Source organism: Cucumis sativus, unplaced genomic scaffold (assembly GCF_000004075.3).
Source record: "Cucumis sativus cultivar 9930 unplaced genomic scaffold, Cucumber_9930_V3 scaffold58, whole genome shotgun sequence".
Classification (NCBI taxonomy): domain Eukaryota; kingdom Viridiplantae; phylum Streptophyta; class Magnoliopsida; order Cucurbitales; family Cucurbitaceae; genus Cucumis; species Cucumis sativus.
This window is the reverse complement of record NW_022279555.1, coordinates 199764-217853: the sequence shown is the minus strand read 5'-3', so window position 1 is coordinate 217853 and position 18090 is coordinate 199764. Positions and strand designations below refer to the sequence as shown.

The 18090-nt window shown below is 37.3% G+C and overlaps 1 protein-coding gene across 8 annotated transcripts; it reads right to left on the bottom strand.

The window, feature by feature from the left end:
* Window positions 1-218: 218 nt before the first annotated feature.
* LOC116406046 (meiotic recombination protein SPO11-1) lies at window positions 219-17582 on the bottom strand. 8 transcript variants are annotated; one of them, XM_031889769.1, is made up of 15 exons: window positions 17499-17582; window positions 17298-17397; window positions 16690-16763; window positions 16495-16596; window positions 16204-16277; window positions 15906-15922; window positions 15626-15695; window positions 15499-15535; window positions 4628-4675; window positions 4464-4522; window positions 4368-4399; window positions 4175-4280; window positions 3912-4032; window positions 3731-3794; window positions 219-448 (listed from the first exon to the last, which is right to left on the bottom strand). In XM_031889769.1, exons 1-15 carry the CDS (start codon window positions 17551-17553, stop codon window positions 445-447), a joined length of 963 nt encoding a protein of 320 aa, XP_031745629.1. In that variant the 5' UTR covers window positions 17554-17582; the 3' UTR covers window positions 219-444. The 8 variants fall into 8 exon arrangements, with proteins under 8 accessions (XP_031745629.1, XP_031745628.1, XP_031745630.1 ...); XM_031889767.1 differs by lacking the exon at window positions 219-448 and adding an exon at window positions 3369-3642; XM_031889768.1 differs by having other exon boundaries at window positions 3731-4032.
* Window positions 17583-18090: the final 508 nt, after the last annotated feature.

Here is an 18090-nt window from a genome sequence, read left to right as displayed (position 1 = left end):
TTTCGCCTCTCAAGAAATCCATTTGTTCCTGTAATATGTGTTCAAAATGTGTTCATTTGTTCCTTTAATAAGATCAATTTGAACTTTTGAATGAACTTTGAACTTTGAAATCTTCATCGACTTTTAAAAATGAAAATTAGTTTACATTACGGAGAGATTAAAAAAAAAATTCTCGCCAACCCAACCAGATTTCTTGAGTCGGGTTGGGTTGGATTGGATTGGATTGGATTGATCCTTGCATATTAAATCGATAGGGTTCATTTTATGACAACCTGGATACTTTGGATTGGTCTACAATTTTTCTCCAACCCAGCCCAACTTGACTTATGTGCACTTCTACCAACGGTTGAAAACGATTTGGTAACGGCTCAAACAATTCACTTATTTTATTCCTCACCTCACCATGCCGGACCAACTGGATAGATGGCAGCAGCATGACCACTCTCACCTATACAAATCAAAAAATTGTTGTTATAAGCAGGAGTTCACAATTTTACTCCGAACTAAAGGTTAGTCTCTTACGGTCATTTGAGTGAAATACTAGTTTCTTCAAGTAACGATGTATAAAGAGAAACCAATTATTTCGTGGTTTGGTCTATATATAAACTCCTTTATACATGAGACTTCTACTCACATGTCTTCACAACAACAATGATTTATATTGTCAATAACACTTGCATCTCATGTAACAAGTACAAAGTGAAGTTGTGTTAGCAGGATAAGATAGGCACCCAACATTTATCCATTTACTGTAGAGACCTTTTAGGATAGAACTTGAACATGCACCACTTTGTATGTTAACCACGTACTTTTCAAGTGACATCATATTACCTTGAATCTTAGTTTATTAGATTGAATTAATACGGTTTAATTGTTAAATAAACTACTTCTTATTTTATTAGATAAATAATTTGTGTTATGAAACTATAAACCATGAGATACACTAGATTTTGGGTTTTGACCAAATCCAAATCCCAACATTATGTCGTTACAATACTTCCATAGCAGAAATGTGCCCACTGAACCCACGCTTATCTACAAAAGAACACTTTTTTTTTTTTGTGTACAATAACTCGTGGACGAAAGATGGAACCTACAAAAATGATTGCTGCAAGGGGAATGAGTCGTAGACAAAGAATTGAATGCTCTAAGTTCCTATTGCACGGTGTTAACATCATATAAGCAAAGTAATAGACACAGCTTCACCTCTAATAATTATAATGGTTGTCTTTGTACAAGAGAAATGTAGAGTAAGCATTAGAATTTGAAATGATGAGAAGGAAGTGAAAACCCCCTTTGTTAGGGAAAATAAAATCTTTCATTATTACTCACATAATTCAATTTATATATATGTGTGGTTTTTCTTTATTGTTCATTTTGCTTTCAGTTGGTACAATCTAGTGGTTGCAATCTTTGTCCCACATGTCACCAACCAACTTCTAGCTTTGTAATTAATATGTTATTAAATGTATAACATCAAATCTTATTTTAAACTATTTTTATTTCCTAAATTGTGGCTATTATTCTCATGACTATAATTTACAAAATTAGATGTTTAAAATGATTACACGATTATGTGGTTTCTTAAAAAATAAACGTGGTATGTGTTCATTTTTCATGTAGGGACAATTCAAATTTATAAATTGTGCCCATGCAAAAAAAAATAAAAAAAAATGCCTCTCATGAAATTCATTCTTTACCTCACCCAATCTGTGTTTGCCTCTCTTTTTTTATTCTTTTATAATAAGAAAGGTAACATGTTATTATTAGGGTTATTTTCAAATATAGCAAAAAAACCAAAATATTTATAAAATATCATAATATATCTATAATAAACCACAACAGATCAGGATAGATTATTATTCATATATATTTGTATCATGATAGATACAATTTTTCACCAATAAATTGGGATATTTAATTATATAGTTAACAAATATGGGAGTAAAAGGGTACTGAAGAAGAGAAGGAAAATAAAATGGAAAATAGAGATAGGTAAGACGATATTAATGATTTATAACCATAGGAGTTTTTTTTTTCCTTTCTTTTTTATAACTTTTTTCTAATTAAAGGTATTTTTTACACTTTTAAAACTTTATGAGTACTTCAACCCGAAATACTAATAGATGTATCTTTTTAACACATTTTGAAAGTGGAAGGATATTTTTGAAAATTTTGAACTTTACGAACATTTTTAACTGAAAGTGTAAAATTCAAGACATTTTTTATATATATAATCTAGCCTAATTTGTTTTAGTACATAAAGTGGAACTATTGCCATTCAGCAACTTTGTGTGATATTGGCTTTATTTGAAGGATATCTTCAACAAATTGTCAATTGTTGTAGTCTCAACGGTTGGATCATGCTAAATTTTGGTCAGCTCGTTGGAAATACATTTTCACGTTTTGAACTATGGTTTGTTTATGGTAACTATTAAACATAATTGGTAAAACTAGGTGATTTTCATTCAATCCTCTCAATGGTTGATCTCTAATGCATGAAAATGTTGGCAGGTCATGAATCTTCGTATCATTGATTTGAGTTCTTACAATTTATTGAAGTTGAGAGGATGTGACAAGGTGAACTTCTCACAAGTATCGTAGTTTTCACTCTACACATCCAATGAGTTTTCCACGTATAATTGTGTTATTTTCTTTTAGTCTTCCAAATTTTCATGATTTACTACGGTCTATTATTAGTTGATTCCTTGGTAATTAATTGGTGAAGTATTGGAGTAATGTTGTTTAGTTTATTGTTTTGGAAGTGATTCTAGTGAGTTTGCTGATAGTACTTGGATACTATCAACATGGTTAATTTTAAAATCACACAGAGAGAAAAAATATGATTTTATGTCAAATAAATTTTCTCATCTTAAAAAATTTTAAAAACATTTCAAATATTTCAAATCCTATTGCACACAAAATAATAAATAATAATTTATCAAATATGTTTTCTAAGTCAAGACACATCTTAAACATAAAATTAAAAGTTAATAGACCTATTAGATATGAAACTTTAGAAGCTCGTGGCCAAACATTTCTATTGAGATGGATTTGATCATTTTTGCTGGCTTTGTTCATTTTGATCTCTTTTGTCATATGTCTACTTACACCATTCCAACAAAATTGTCAAATTTATGAATTCAAACTCCCCTGACATCTTGCTTTGCTAGGAAAATTCAGGGAATTTATCCTACTCAAAGTTTCACCGTCTTGACTTAAACAAACACCTAATATTTGAAAGATCAATGATCTGGGATCATGAAACTTCTAATGACAATTTTATGGGGTGCTGAAATGTAATCGAGATTATGAAGAATTAGTTGAATGAAAATTGGATGGTGAAAAATATGAAATCGATCGAAAAATGGTTAAGTCGAAGCTGGGTTTAGTATTATAAATTGGATCAAAAACATTTGATCCAAATATGAGTTTTTTATACTAACTCATTCCATTACGGTTCCAAATCAACCCCATGTTGGTAGAGTGTATGGATTGGTAATTACCTATGAGTTCAACAGTGTTAGTTCACTTTCAATTTTGGATGGTAAATACTCGTCGGACAAAAATGAAATATTGTGCACAGACAGTGCTTCTATCTCAAATTTCACCCCTCTTTCCAGCATTGACTCCAATTCCAACCTAAGGGAGGAAGTACTCTTTGTAGAAAATGGCAATGCATGTAACAATGATAAAAGAAAACTAGAGCTGTAATGGTAGAAAATTTTACCTCCAATGTTGTACCTCTCTACGCAAGTAGCATCTTTGTAACAAGGCTTCAGTTCTACTCTTGTCTGACAGGTTAAACATGACCTTCAACATATCAGAAATACAGAAAATAACATTTGAAAATGCAGTGTGCGTGTGTGTGCGTGTGTGTGCGCGGTGTGCCTGCATGAGAGATCCCGCACCCTTGAAAGTCAATGGGATGAGACATTGTTCTGGCAGATTGTATTTCTCAAAATCTGAAGCAAAAGCTCCAAGCCATCGTAGTTGTGGGATTTTGAGATACTTTGCATCGTAGGCCATTTGCTTTTGGAAAGGAAATGGGTCGAAAACATTGAAGGGAAAGTGAGTTATCATGCTCTCATTGTTTCACATGTGATACAACTGGTTAGTTCGCAGTTCGCATTAAATAATTTAGTAGATAAATTGTTCAATTGAGGAGTCTAACCATAGAACCGAAACGATATGTCGTCAGAATGTCAAAACCGTATGGATCACAATCTACCAAACAAAATGCAGGCAATGCCAAAACATCAACGAGAAGCCGCAAAAACCTGATCAATACATGTGTGCATATTTCAATGACTCACATCATCAATTAAAAAAGGAGATTGCCATGTTTATGACTATAATTTCTTTACCTTCTACTGGGAACATCTGGATATCCACGTCCCTAAAAGAAAAAAGTTAGCATTTGAGTAGGAGAAATTTCAAGTTTGTAGGACTTGTGTGCTCACCGTGATTACAATGCACCGGTTTCTGCTGCAGAACCGGTCATTTGCTAAACGCTGAAAAACTGCACGCTCAAAAAATGAAACACCAGATACTTTAAATGATCAAAGTGAAAGTTAATATTGAGCTTCCTTGAACAGTGACCAGCTTTTATCACTATAGCTTTGACCTGATTCTTTCTCTACAACGAGTATGTAATCTGCAGCACTAGTAATATCTGCATATAAAAATAAAAAATAATCATAAAGCATGGAGAACTCGGTCAAAATGCTTTTAAGAAGAGTAATACTTGGATGCATCCAAGGATTTAAAAATTTACCCCACTCTCATTACATAACATAAAAAATTAATTGAAATATTTTTTAAAAAAAGTAGAAAGAGTCTGTATGACCCCCAATCGTTCACATATATAAAAGGAGGGGCAGAAACGAAATGAACAAACAATTAATGATGAGGGAATGATGGAAAGGGATCATTCGAGTGGGGCCCATGTGCAGGAATGAAAGATTGATGTAAGGAGGTATATAAATAGGTCTTTTCAGGATTGGGTAGGTAGGTTTTATTTTCTTTATGTCAAGTCGGCTGCCATAACCTGGGGAGGATATCCAGCTATCACAAAAGGAAGCTGGGTATGTTCTTTACTATTTATCTTGTTATTTTGGATATTGTGACTAGTGTAATCTTTTGGCTTATACATAAATAAAGTTTAGCAGAGTGTTGTCTCTGTTTTGCCATTATGTGTGTGGAAATATTTGTGTGTGTTTAGTAGAGTCGTTACATCTGGTATCAGGGCCACCACACTGGGGTGGTAACACGTCTAATGGCTCAGCGACAAATTGAAGAAAGGGTAGATGTGAAGGAAAAAGAAAATATGGGCTTAAAGGAAATGATCCTATAGATGAAGAAATCGATGAATCGAACGGCGGATGAAATGCGAGAAGGCCACATGTACAAAAGAAGAGAAGAGTGAGGGACTGCGATGGCTCGATGTTCAAACTTAAAGGAAGGGTAGAGGACACAGAGACAACCATGGAAGCCAATGTAGGTAACACAGACCGTAGTAAGTACAAGAAGCTTGAAATGCCAATGTTCACGGAGGTGAATCCGAATCCTGGGCATACCGTGCAAAGCATTTTTTTGAAATTAATAACCTACTTGAAGCGGAGAAAGTCAAGGTGACCTTTGTTAGTTTCGGACAGGAAGAAGAAGTAGATTGGTATAGGTGGAGCCACCATCAGGAAGAAGAAGTAGATTGGTATAGGTGGAGCCACCATCGAAAGAAGGTTGAATCCTGGGAGGACTTGAAAGTAAGGATGTTCGAATTTTTCAATGACACGGGACAGAAGAGCTTAGGGGCACGACTTATCCGTATCAAGCAAGAAGGATCTTATAGTGATTATGTCAAGGAATTCGTTGAATCCACTGCCCGACATGGCAGAAAATGTACTCCAAGACGCATTTTTTACTGGGCTCAAACCATCACTACAAGCTGAAGTGATTAGTAGACACCCTCAAACCTTAGAGGAGTGTATCAAGGAGGCTCAACTCGTGAATGATAGAAATTTAGCCTTACAATTAGCCAAGGCAAATTGGGGCAAAAGTGAGCTCAAAAGAAGTGAGAGCACACACAAGAATCAAAGTAAAAATGAGAAGAATGAGCCAAAGAAAACGGAGTTTGCCATGAAATAAATAATCATTCCGGTTAAAGGGGTTACCAAAAAAATGATCTACCATTTAAGAGGCTATCAGACACAGTTTAGAGCAAGGCTTGACAAAGAGTTGTGATTCAAATGTAATGAAAAATATTCACCCGGCCATAAATGCAAGGTCATAGAAAAAAGAGAGTTGATACTTCTTATACTTAATGAGGAAGAGAGTAACGAGGAGGAAGCTCCTGCAGAGGGTGAGGCCGCTGAGGTTGAATTAAGAGCTATCACGGGAGTCACGTCCAAGAGAACTATGAAATTGAAAGGTCAGGTGAATGGAAAGGAGGTAGTAATCCTTATTGACAGTGGCGCGACAAATAATTTCATCAGTCAAGAGTTGGTGGAAGATCTGCGATTAGTCATTGATCCAAGTACCCAATTTGGAGTAACCATTGGAGATGGTACACGTTGCGAAGGAAAGGGAATCTGTAAGAGGGTAAAATTGAGGTTGAAAGAGATAACGATCATAGCTGACTTCTTAGCTGTGGAACTAGGGAATGTGGACTTGGTGATGGGAATGCAATGGCTGGATTCTGCTGGAACCATGAAGGTGCATTGGCCATCCCTAACTATGACATTCTGGACAAAAGGAAGAAGAGTAATACTCAAAGGGGATCCTTCACTCATTAAGGCAGAATGCTCGTTGAGGACCCTAGAAAAAACATGGCAGACAGGGGACCAAGGATTCCTTTTAGAACTACAAAACTATGAAATCGAATGGGAGGATGAGTATGAAGAAAAAACCGAGCAAAAAGGAGATGAGAAAGAACTACCCATGGTTCAAAGTTTACTCAAACAATACGTGGACATATTTGAATCACCAAAGGGTTTACCTCCCAAGAGACCGATTGACCATCGCATATTAACCATGCCAGATCAAAGGCCAATCAACGTTCGACAAGTATGGACATGTACAAAATGAAAATTGAAAAATTGGTGATAGAAATGCTACAGGCAGAGGTGATTAGATCGAGTAACAGCCCTTACTCCAGTCCGGTGTTATTAGTGAAAAAAAAAATGGGGGTTGGAGATTTTGTGTGGACTACCGCAAGTTGAACCAGGTAACAGTATCGGACAAATTCCCTATCCCGATAATTGAAGAACTACTAGATAAACTACATGGGGCAACTATGTTCTCCAAATTAGATTTAAAATCAGGATACCATCAAATAAGGATGAAGGAGGAAGATGTGGAGAAACAACATTTCGCACTCACGAAGGACACTACGAATTCTTAGTTATGCCCTTCAGCCTCAGCAATGCCCTAGCCACATTCCAATCTCTAATGAATTAGGTATGCAAACCCTTTCTTAGGAGATGTGTTCTTGTATTTTTTGATGATATTTTAGTCTATAGTGCTGATATAAATGAGCATGTGAAACATTTGGGAATGGTTTTTGCAATACTGAAGGATAATCAATTATTTGCAAATAGAAGAAAATGTGTTATAGCACACCCCCAAGTTTAGTATTTGGGGCACATAATTTCTAGCCGAGAAGTTGAAGCTGATGAAGAAAAGATTCGAAGCATGATTAATTGGCCACAACCAAAAGACATCACTGGCTGAGAGGATTTCTAGAACTAACCGGTTATTATAGAAGGTTTGTGAAGATTTATGGGGAAATTGCAGCACTTTTAACTAAGTTACTTCAGAAGAATGCATTCAAATGGAATGAGGAAGCAACATCAGTCTTTGAGCAACCGAAATTAGCAATGACAATCATATCAGTGCTAGCACTGCCTGATTGGTCATTGTCGTTTACTATTGAGACTGATGCTTCAGGAGTGGGATTAGGAATGGGATTAGGAGCGGTGCTGTCACAAGGAGACATCCTATCGCCTTCTTCAATCAGAAACTATCAAGAGCCCAATCTAAGTCTATATATGAAAGGGAATTGATGGCAGTTGTTCTATCAGTGCAGAAATGGAGGCACTACCTACTGGGAAGGAAATTCACTATTATTTCATATCGGAAAGCTCTCAAATTCTTGTTAGAACAAAGGGAGGTTCAACCTCAATTTCAGAAATAGTTAACAAAACTCTTGGGCTATGATTTCGAGATATTGTATCAATCAGGCTTGCAGAATAAAGTCGTCGATGCTCTTTCATGGAAGGATCAAACCATGGAATTGAACACAATGACTACAACCAGCATCGTTGATATTGAGCTGATAGAGAAGGAAGTTGAGAATGATAAAGAACTCCAAGAGATCATAGCAGAAGTGAAAGGGGGTGGACCAGGGAGGGAAATATCAATGGATTAATGATAAGTTGCTGTATAAAGGAAGGATAGTGTTATTACGACATTCCTCCCTCATTCCTAGGTTGTTGCACACCTTCCATGACTCCATACTAGGAGGTCATTCCGGTTTCTTGAGAACTTACAAAAGGATTAGTGGAGAATTGTTTTGGAAGGGAATGAAAGCAGATGTGAAGAAGTACGTGGAAGAATGTGACATATGCCAACAAAACAAATTCAAAGCTACCAAACCAGCCAGAGTTGCAACCCATTCCCATTCCCGAGAGGATATTGGAAGATTAGACAATGGATTTTATAGAAGGACTACCCTTAGTTGGGGGATATAATGTAATTATGGTGGTAGTTGACCTTTTAAGTAAGTACTCCTACTTCCTAACTCTTAAACACCCAAAACAAGTAGCTTCTATATTTATGGAAAGAGTAGTTAGCAAACATGGCATTTCCAAGTCTATTATTACAGATAGTTATACGATTTTTCTTACCAATTTCTTGAGAGAGTTATTCACCACCAAGGGCACGCTTTTAAAAAGAAGCACGGCTTTTCATCCACAAACAAACGGAAAAACAGAGAGAGTAAACAGGTGTGTCTGGAGACCTATCTAAGGTGCTTCTGTAATGAACAGCCGAGAAAATGGGACAAGTCGATTCCTTGGGCAAAGTTGTGGTACAACACCACCTTCCATGCGTCTACCAAAATAACTCCTTTTCAAACTGTTTATGGCAGACCCCCCATTATTATCGTATGGGATGAATAAATCTCCAAATAATGAGTTAGAAGCCATTTTAAAAGAAAGAGACTTAGCAATCAATGCCTTGAACGAAAATCTTTGTGCAGCCCAAAACCGAATGAAAAAAAATGGCAGATCGGAATCGGAGAGAATTGAAGTTCAAGGTAGGGGATGAAGTCTATTTGAAACTAAGACCCCATAGACAACGCTCATTGGCTAGAAAGAAGTGTGAGAAACTAGCGCCAAAATTTTATGGGTCGTACAAGATTACAGAGGAGATTGGGGAGGTCGCGTACCGTTTGAAGTTACCAGCGGAAGCTGTCATTCACAATGTGTTCCACATTTCTCAACTGAAACTGAAACTCAGAAAACATGTAGTCCAACGTCAACAACCTATCCTAACTGAGGACTTGCAGTTGTGGCCAAAAACTGTGTTGGGAGTATGCTGGAATAAAGAGTTGAGTGGAAATGAATGACTAATTAAATGGAAAAATCTACCAGATGGCGAAGCCACGTGGGAATCAGTATACCTGCTGAATCAGCAGTTTTCTAATTTTCACCTTGAGGGCATGGTGAACTTGGAACCAAGGGGTATTGTAAGACCTCAATCGTTCACACATATAAAAGGAGGAGCAGAAAGGTAAATGAACAAACAATTAATGATGAGAGAATGTGTAAGGATTCTACTTGACTCACACAATTGTTTGTTCATTTACCTTTCTGCCCCTCCTTTTATATGTGTGAATGATTGGAGGTCTTACAATACCCATGGGTTCTAACTCACCTTGTCTTCTCAGTAGATATACTGATTCCCATGTTGTCTCACTATCTGATAGATTCTTCTATTTGACCAGTAATTCATTTCCACCCATCTCCTTGTTCCATCGTACTCCCAACACAGTTTCCGGCCATAATTGTAATTTGGAGTCCTCGGTTAATATAGGCGGTTGCTGTTGAACGACATGTTGTTTTCCTAACTTCAGTTTCAATTGGGAAATGTGAAAAACATTGTGAATGACAGCTTCTGGTGGTAGTTTCAAACGATACGCGACCTTCCTATCGCCTCAATAATCTCATACACCCCATAAAATTTCGAAGCTAGCTTCTCACATTTCTTTCTAACTAATGATCTTTGTCTATAGGGCCGTAGTTTCAAATAAACTTCATCACCAACTTTGAACTTGAGTTATCTGCGATTCCGATCTACCATTTTTTTCATTCTGTTTTGGGCTGTACAGAGGTTTTCTTTCAAGGCATTGATTGCTAAATCTCTTTCTTTTAACATGGCTTCTACCTCATTATTTGAAGATTTCTTCATCCCATAAGATAACAATGGAGGGGAGGTCTACCATAAACAGTTTGGTAAGGAGTTGTTTTGGTGGACGCATGGAGAGTGATATTATACCATAACTCTGCCCAAGGAATTAGTTTATCCCATTTTCTTGCATGCTCATTGCAGAAACATCTTAGATAGGTCTCTAGGCACCTATTTACTCTCTCGGTTTGTCCATCAGTTTGCGGGTGAAATGTTGTGCTTCTTTTCAAAAGTGTGCCCATGGTGGTGAATAACTCTTTCCAGAAATTGCTAAGAAAGATCTTATCCTAATCGGTAATAATGGACTTGGGAATACCATGTTTGCTAACCACTCTTTCCAGAAAAATGGAAGCCACTTGCTTCGCTGTGTACGAGTGTTTTAAGAGTTAGAAGTAGGAATACTTACTTAAACGGTCAACTACTACCATAATTACATTACATCCCTCGCTAAGGGTAGTCCCTCTATGAAATCCATCCAATCTTCCAATATCTTTTCAAGAATGGGAATGGGTTGTAGCACTCTGACAGGATTGGTAGCTTCGAATTTGTTACGTTGGCATATGTCACACTCTTCCACGTATTTCTTCACATCTACCTTCATTCTCTTCCAAAATAGTTCTCCACTAATCCTTTTGTAAGTTCTCAAGAATCTAGAGTGTCCTCCTAGTATGGAATCATGGAACGTGTGTAGTAGCCAAGGAATGAGAGGAATGTCGTGATAGCACTACCCTTCCTTTATATAACAGCTCCTCATTACTCCACTAGTACTTTCCTCCTTGGTTCACCCCTTTTTTAGCTCTACTATAATTCTCTGGAGTTCTTGATCATTCTCAACTTCCCTCTCTATAAGTTCTACGTCAACAATGCCCGTTGTCGTCATTGTGTTAAACTCCACAGTTTGATCTTTCCTTAAGAGTGCATCAGCGGTTTTATTCTACAAACCCGGTTAGTATAATATCTCGAAATCACACCCCAAGAGTTTAGTTAACCATTTCTGGAATTGAGGCTGAACTTCCCTTTGTTCCAACAAGAATTTCAGAGCTTTCTAATCTAAAATAATAGTGAATTTCCTCACCAGTAGGTAAGTGCCTCCATTTCTGCACTGAAGAGAACAACTGCCATGAGTTTCCGTTCATATATGGACTTAACTTGAGCTCTTGAGGAAAGAGCTCAAGTTTCTGACTGAAGAATGCTATAGGGTGTCCTTGTGACAACAGCACTCCTAAGCCTACTCCTGAAGTATCAGTCTCAATTGTAAATGGCTGTGACCAATCAGGCCGTGCTAACACTGGTATGGTCGTCATTGCTAATTTCAGTTGTTCAAAAGCTGCTATGGCTTCCTCATTCCACTTGAACGCGTTCTTCTGAAGTAACTTAGTTAAGGGCGTGGCAATCTCCCCATAACTCTTCACAAACTTTCGATAATATCCAGTCAGTCAGCCCTAGAAATCCCCTCAGCCCAATTATGTCCTTCGGTTGTGGCCAATTAATCATGCTTCGAATCTTTTCCTCATCAGCTTCGACTCCTCTACTGGAAATCATGTGCCTCAAATACTGAACTTAGGAGTGGGCTATTACACATTTGTTTCTATTTGCAAATAGTTGATCATCCCTCAATATGGCAAATATCATCCCCAAATGTTTCATATGCTCGTTATATTAGCACTATAAACTAAAATATCATTAAAAAAAGACAAGAACACATCTTCTGAGGAAAGGTTTGAATATCTGGTTCATCAAAGATTGGAAGGTGGCCGGAGCATTAGTGAGACCAAAAGGCATCACTAAGAATTCGTAGTGCCCTTCTGCGTGCGAAAAGTTGTCTTCTCCACATCTTCCCCCTTCATTCTTATCTGATATATCCAAGATTTAAGATCTAATTTAGAGAATAATGTCGCCCCATGTAGTTCATCTAGGAGTTATTTCAATCACCGGAATGGAAATTTGTCGGCCACGGTTACTTGATTCAGTTTACGGTAGTCTACACAGAATCTCCATCTCTATCCTTCTTCTTCACCAATAGTACCGGGCTAGAGTAAGGGTTGTGACTTGGCCAAATTACCCCTGCTTGTAGTATTTCTATCACCAGTTTTTCAATCTCTTCTTTTTGTACATGTCCATACTTATATGGTCAAACATTGATTGGTGTGATCGGGTAAAGTCAAAATGCGGTGGTCTACGGTTCTCTTGGGAGGTAAACCTATTGGTAGCCTAAATATGTACGTGTATTGATTGAGTAATTGTTGAACCATGGGTAATCCTTCATCATCTCCTTTTAACTCACTTTTTGTTTCATATTCCTCTTCCCATTCAACTTCATAATTTTGCAATTCTAAAAGAAATCATCGGTCGCCTGATTGCCATGTTTTTTCTATGGTCCTCAACGAACATTCTGACTTGATGAGGGAAGGGTCCCCTCAGTGTTCTTCTTCCTTTTTTCCAAAATGTCATGGTTAGGGATGGTCAATGCACCTTCATGGTTCCTGTCGAATCAAGTCATTGCATCCCTAAAAGTCTACATTTCCCAGTTCCACCGCAAGAAGTCAGCTATGACTGTTAACTCCTTCAATTTCACTTTTACCCTCTTACATATTCCTTTTCCTTCGCAACGGGTGCTGTCTTCAATGGTTACTCCAAATTGGGTTCTTGGATCAATGCCCAACCGCAGTTCTTCCACCAACACTTGACTGATAAAATTATTGGTCGCACTGCTATCAATAAGGAGTATTACCTCTCTTCCATTCATTTGTCCTTTCAATTTCATAGTTCCTTTGGACGTAACTACCGTGATCACCCTTAATTCAATCTCAGCAATCTCATTCAAATCTAATTGATTCGGTTCTATCACTTCCTCTACCTCATCCTCTGTGGTCGCTTCCTTTTCGTTACTCTCTTCCTCATTCAATATAAGTAGCATCAACTCTCTTTTTTCTCTGACCTTGCATTTATGGCCGAGTGAATATTTTTCATTACACCTGAAACACAGCCCTTTATCAAGCTTCGCTGTGTCTGAAAGCCTATTTACTGGAGGATCATTTTTTTGGTAACCCCTTTTACCGGAATGGTTATCTGTTTCATGGCAAACTCTGCCGTCTTTTGTTCAACCTTCTCATTCTTACCTTGAATCTTGCCTGTGTTCTCACTTCTTTTGGGCTCAATCCTACTCAATTCATCCATAGCCAGTTGTAAGGCTAGATTTCTATCATTCACCAGTTGAGCTTCCTTCATACACTCCTCTAAGTTCGAGGGTGTCTACTAATCACTTATGCTTGTAATGCGGCTCGAGACCCGTCAAAACGCGTCCTGTAGTACACTTTCGGCCATGTCAGGGAGTGGAGCTGAATATGTAACGAACTTCTTAACAAAATCGCTATAGGATCCTTCTTGCTTGATACGGATCAGTCTTGCCCCTAAGCTATGTTGTTCGGTGTCATTGAAAAAATCAAACATCCTTCCTTTCAAGTCCTCCCATGATTCCACCCTCTTTCGGTGGTGGCTCCACCTATACCAATCTACTTCCTCTTGTCCAAAACTCACAACTGCTACCTTGACCTTCTTCGCTTCAGTAAGTTATTAATCTCAAAGAAGTGTTCCGCCCGGTAAGCCTAGGATTCGGGATTCACCCTTGTAAACATTGGCATTTACAGCTTCTTGTATTTACTTCGGTCCACGTTACCTCCACTATTCTCTGCAGTCGTCTCTGTATCCTCGAGCTTCTCTTTAAGTTTCAACATCGGACCTTCAGCAGTCCTAGCCTCTTCTCTTCTTTTGTAACTGTGGTTTTCTCGCAGTTCATCAGCCATTCGATCCATCAACTTCTTCATCTCCAGCATCATCTCCTTTAAACCCATAATTTCTTTTTCAGTCCCATCTACCCGTTCCTCTATTTGTTGCTGAGCAATGAGGCGCATGACCACCCCCAGTGTGGTGGCTCTAATACCAAATGTAAGGATTCTACTTGACTCACACAAATATTACACCCTCACAATGGCAAAACAGAGGCACTAATCTTTATTTATATATAGGCTAAAACAGTTACACTAGTCACAATATCCAAAACAGTAAAGAACATACCCAACTTCCTTTTGGGATAGCTAAATACCCTCTCCAGGCTATGGCAGCCGCCTTGACAAAGGATAAAATAAAACCTACCTACCCAATCCCTAAAAGACCTATTTATATACCTCATCTCATCATTCTTTCATTTATGTGCCTGGCCCCACTCGCACAATCCCTTTCTATCATTCCGTCGTCATTAATTGTTTGTTCATTTACCTTTCTGCCCCTCCTTTTATATGTGTGAATGATTGGGGTCTTACAGAATGATGGAAAGGGATCGTGCGAGTGGGGCCCATGCATAGGAATGAAAGATTGATGTAAGGAGGTATATAAATAGATCTTTCGAGATTGGGTAGGTAGGTTTTATTTTCTTTATGTCAAGTCAACTGCCATAGCCTGGGAGGATATTCAGTTATCACAAAAGGAAGCTAGGTATGTTCTTTACTGTTTATCTTGTTATTTTGGATATTGTGACTAGTGTAATCTTTTGGCTTATACATAAATAAAGTTTAGCAGAGTGTTGTCTCTGTTTTGCCATTTTGTGTGTGGAAATATTTGTGTGTGTTTAGTAGAGTCGTTACAGAGTCATGTAACAAATTATGATTACACAGGGATAGGTGATGGCTAAGATGCATATAAGGATTTTCCTTTCAAGAATATCGAGGAAAGGAATTCCATAAGAACAATATAATTTAAAGGTATCATTCCAAGCGTCTAATTTAGGCTCTAATCTAGCAGACTGACTAAGTTATAAATTAAAAGCGGTAAAGAGTTACGTGGAAACCTAAGTACTAGGAGAAAACCACAACCTAACTTTCTTATTATTATCTCATATGAACAAAAGATACAAAGGAGAAAAAAAAATAAACAAGTTTAAGATAAAAAAGAAGAGAATATTAGGGTTAATCTTTCCTTGGGCTTAAAGCCCATTAATTCTAACATTATATATCTAGTATCAGGAAGACAGCGTACCTATAACTTCTTCAACTTGAACAGGAATAAAGTGGGCCTGTAAGAGGTTGAGATGCATACATGCAAATCAGTTACAGCTGAGAGTGACTAAAGAGGCAATTGTTTTGTGAAGAATAATAATGTTTACACTGTTAGGCTTCTTCAAGCAATCAAATCTTCTGCCAGCTTCTGAGAATCTCAACCAACCCATCACCAACCTATAAAAAAGTGACTATGTCAAGATTCAGTTCTTAAATTTCTTCCTCAATGAAAATGTCAAGATTCAGTTCCTAATTTTCTTCGACAAGGAAAACAGATTGCAGCACTAAGAGGATATTTAACAGAATCTAATGGTATAGAAAACCCTGACGTGGGTATCAACCCACAAGGAAAACAGCTTCTGAGAATATGTTTTCCTCGATACTTACCCATTACCAACAGAAACCTGAGAAAATACAAGTTTAAATGTCAGAAACAGACATAAACTATATGATTAAAAGAAGAATGCAATTGATCGGCAAGAGTATCTTCCTAATTCAACACCTAATAGTGATGCAAGACAACAAGAAACGATTGTGCATTTATTTTATCAAAGAACAGGCTTTTGTGGCACGCAGCCAACCCTGAATACTATACTGAGATTGGATCCCACATGAACCAATATAATCATGGAGGAAAAGAAGATATGTAAATTGGAGCCAAAGTAAAATGAAGTGCAGCACCAACCACATTCAGATTATGCCGGCTACATTGCAAAAGAATGCAGATGTCGTTGATTGCCCGGTCAACAACTGACTGATCTGAAAAATATTCATCATTATATGAGGAAGTCAATGTCATTAAGCTCTGGTGTACAATAACCAAGCAAAACAAGGAAAGGTTCAGAAAATCTCCTGCCACGAACTTGATGAAATCATAAATTTGAAGGATATGTTGAAATTCAAATTTTCTGAACAGGCATGCAAATTAATTGTTGTAAGATGTTGCATCTTAGAACATAATTGCGGGTTTGATTACCTGTAAATATAGAGGGATGCATATAATATATATCTCTCTTTGAGCTATGTCTATTTTCTCCCAGAAGCTGCTGAATTATGAGTAGAACTCTAAGCAAGACATCTGATAGAACAAAATAATATCAAATACAAGTGTACTCTATAGTCTGTACAGATTATGATTTTGTAGTATCATTCATCGGAATAACTAATTCACCTAGTCTACGGACGTGGCTTTCCCTTTGAAGTGTTAGAACATCCTTCCCTTCAGATAAATTGAACCTACAACAACTGCATAAAAAATTAGCGAAAAATCATCTAAACGTCTCTTTTGGTACAAATATCGTTTTCAAAACACAAGTCCAATTTCAAGATAGTGTCATCTTCACATTCAAGAACTATAACTTTCTTGAAAAATAAAAATATTATGTCTAAAAACTAAAGAATGACTGAAAACTAGGTCATAAACATAAAATGCATTTGAGTTAAGAATTGAGATTGAGCAGTGACTTTTGAAAATGACAAATCATAGCTAAACTATGCAACTCTGCTTCAAGTTCTAGAGATATATTCGCATCTGAAGTAACACTGATTTTCTGCTGGTATTTTGTGAGCGACTACTGATTTGGCCTTCGACACGATCCAATAGACCCGGTAGTAGATAAATAATCGAAAACTATAGAAATTTTTCGCACGAATAGGGAAATGAATATTCGTAGTCTAGTAAAGCACTTAATAACATTGTAGATCATGAACTTTATTTGGTTACCAATTCGAAGATTCAAAAGATTGGAAGCAAAATATTCTATACAGAAAATTACGAACCAGTTTTCAAGGGAATTGGAGCAGTAACTTTTGAATCGATCGATGGCGATCATCCTGGAGCTTCCATTGCTCAGTTCGACGATCATAGATCTCGTTAGCTCTGCAAAAGATTGTATTGGAAAACGGAAAGAAAATAGCAACGACGAAACAGAAATCAACTGGAATGAATATGAGAATCAGAAAAATCAATGGAATTGCGACCTGTGATTTTTCTCATTACTTCAATTCTCTCCAAGCTTCCTCGGTTTCCCTCCATTTTTCTTCGATGCGATTGGTTTTCAAGTGGCGCTGTGTGGTGTACGCATTAGTTTAGGGGGAAAAGAGTGAAAAAACTTGGGGAATGACAAAATAGGCCAAAAATGGGTAAAAAAAGAGTTTTAGAATTGGTAGTAAAAAAGTTGAGATTTATGATAAATTTGGGGTGAAATGACGAAAATATCTTATTTAATTTCTCATTTCCTCTTTTCTTCAACCTAAAAACAGAACAACGCTAAAAAAACGTAAACTTGAACCTCCCGCTTATACAGTTCAGTTCAACTTGGTGCCTCTAGTGAACGTCTCTTCTCTTCCATCCATTTCTTCTCCACTTCCATCCATTTCTTCTCCACGACTCTCCACTCTTTTCCGATTTCAAATTTTTTACCGAACCTCTCCATTTCTTCTCCACGGGTCTCTGTTTTAGTTTCGACTTCAACTCTGGAACGCTTCTCCACTCCTTTCCGATTTCAGCTTTGTTTTCACCGGACCTCTCCATTTCTTCTCCACTCCTCTCCGTTGGCAGTGTCGTATCCAT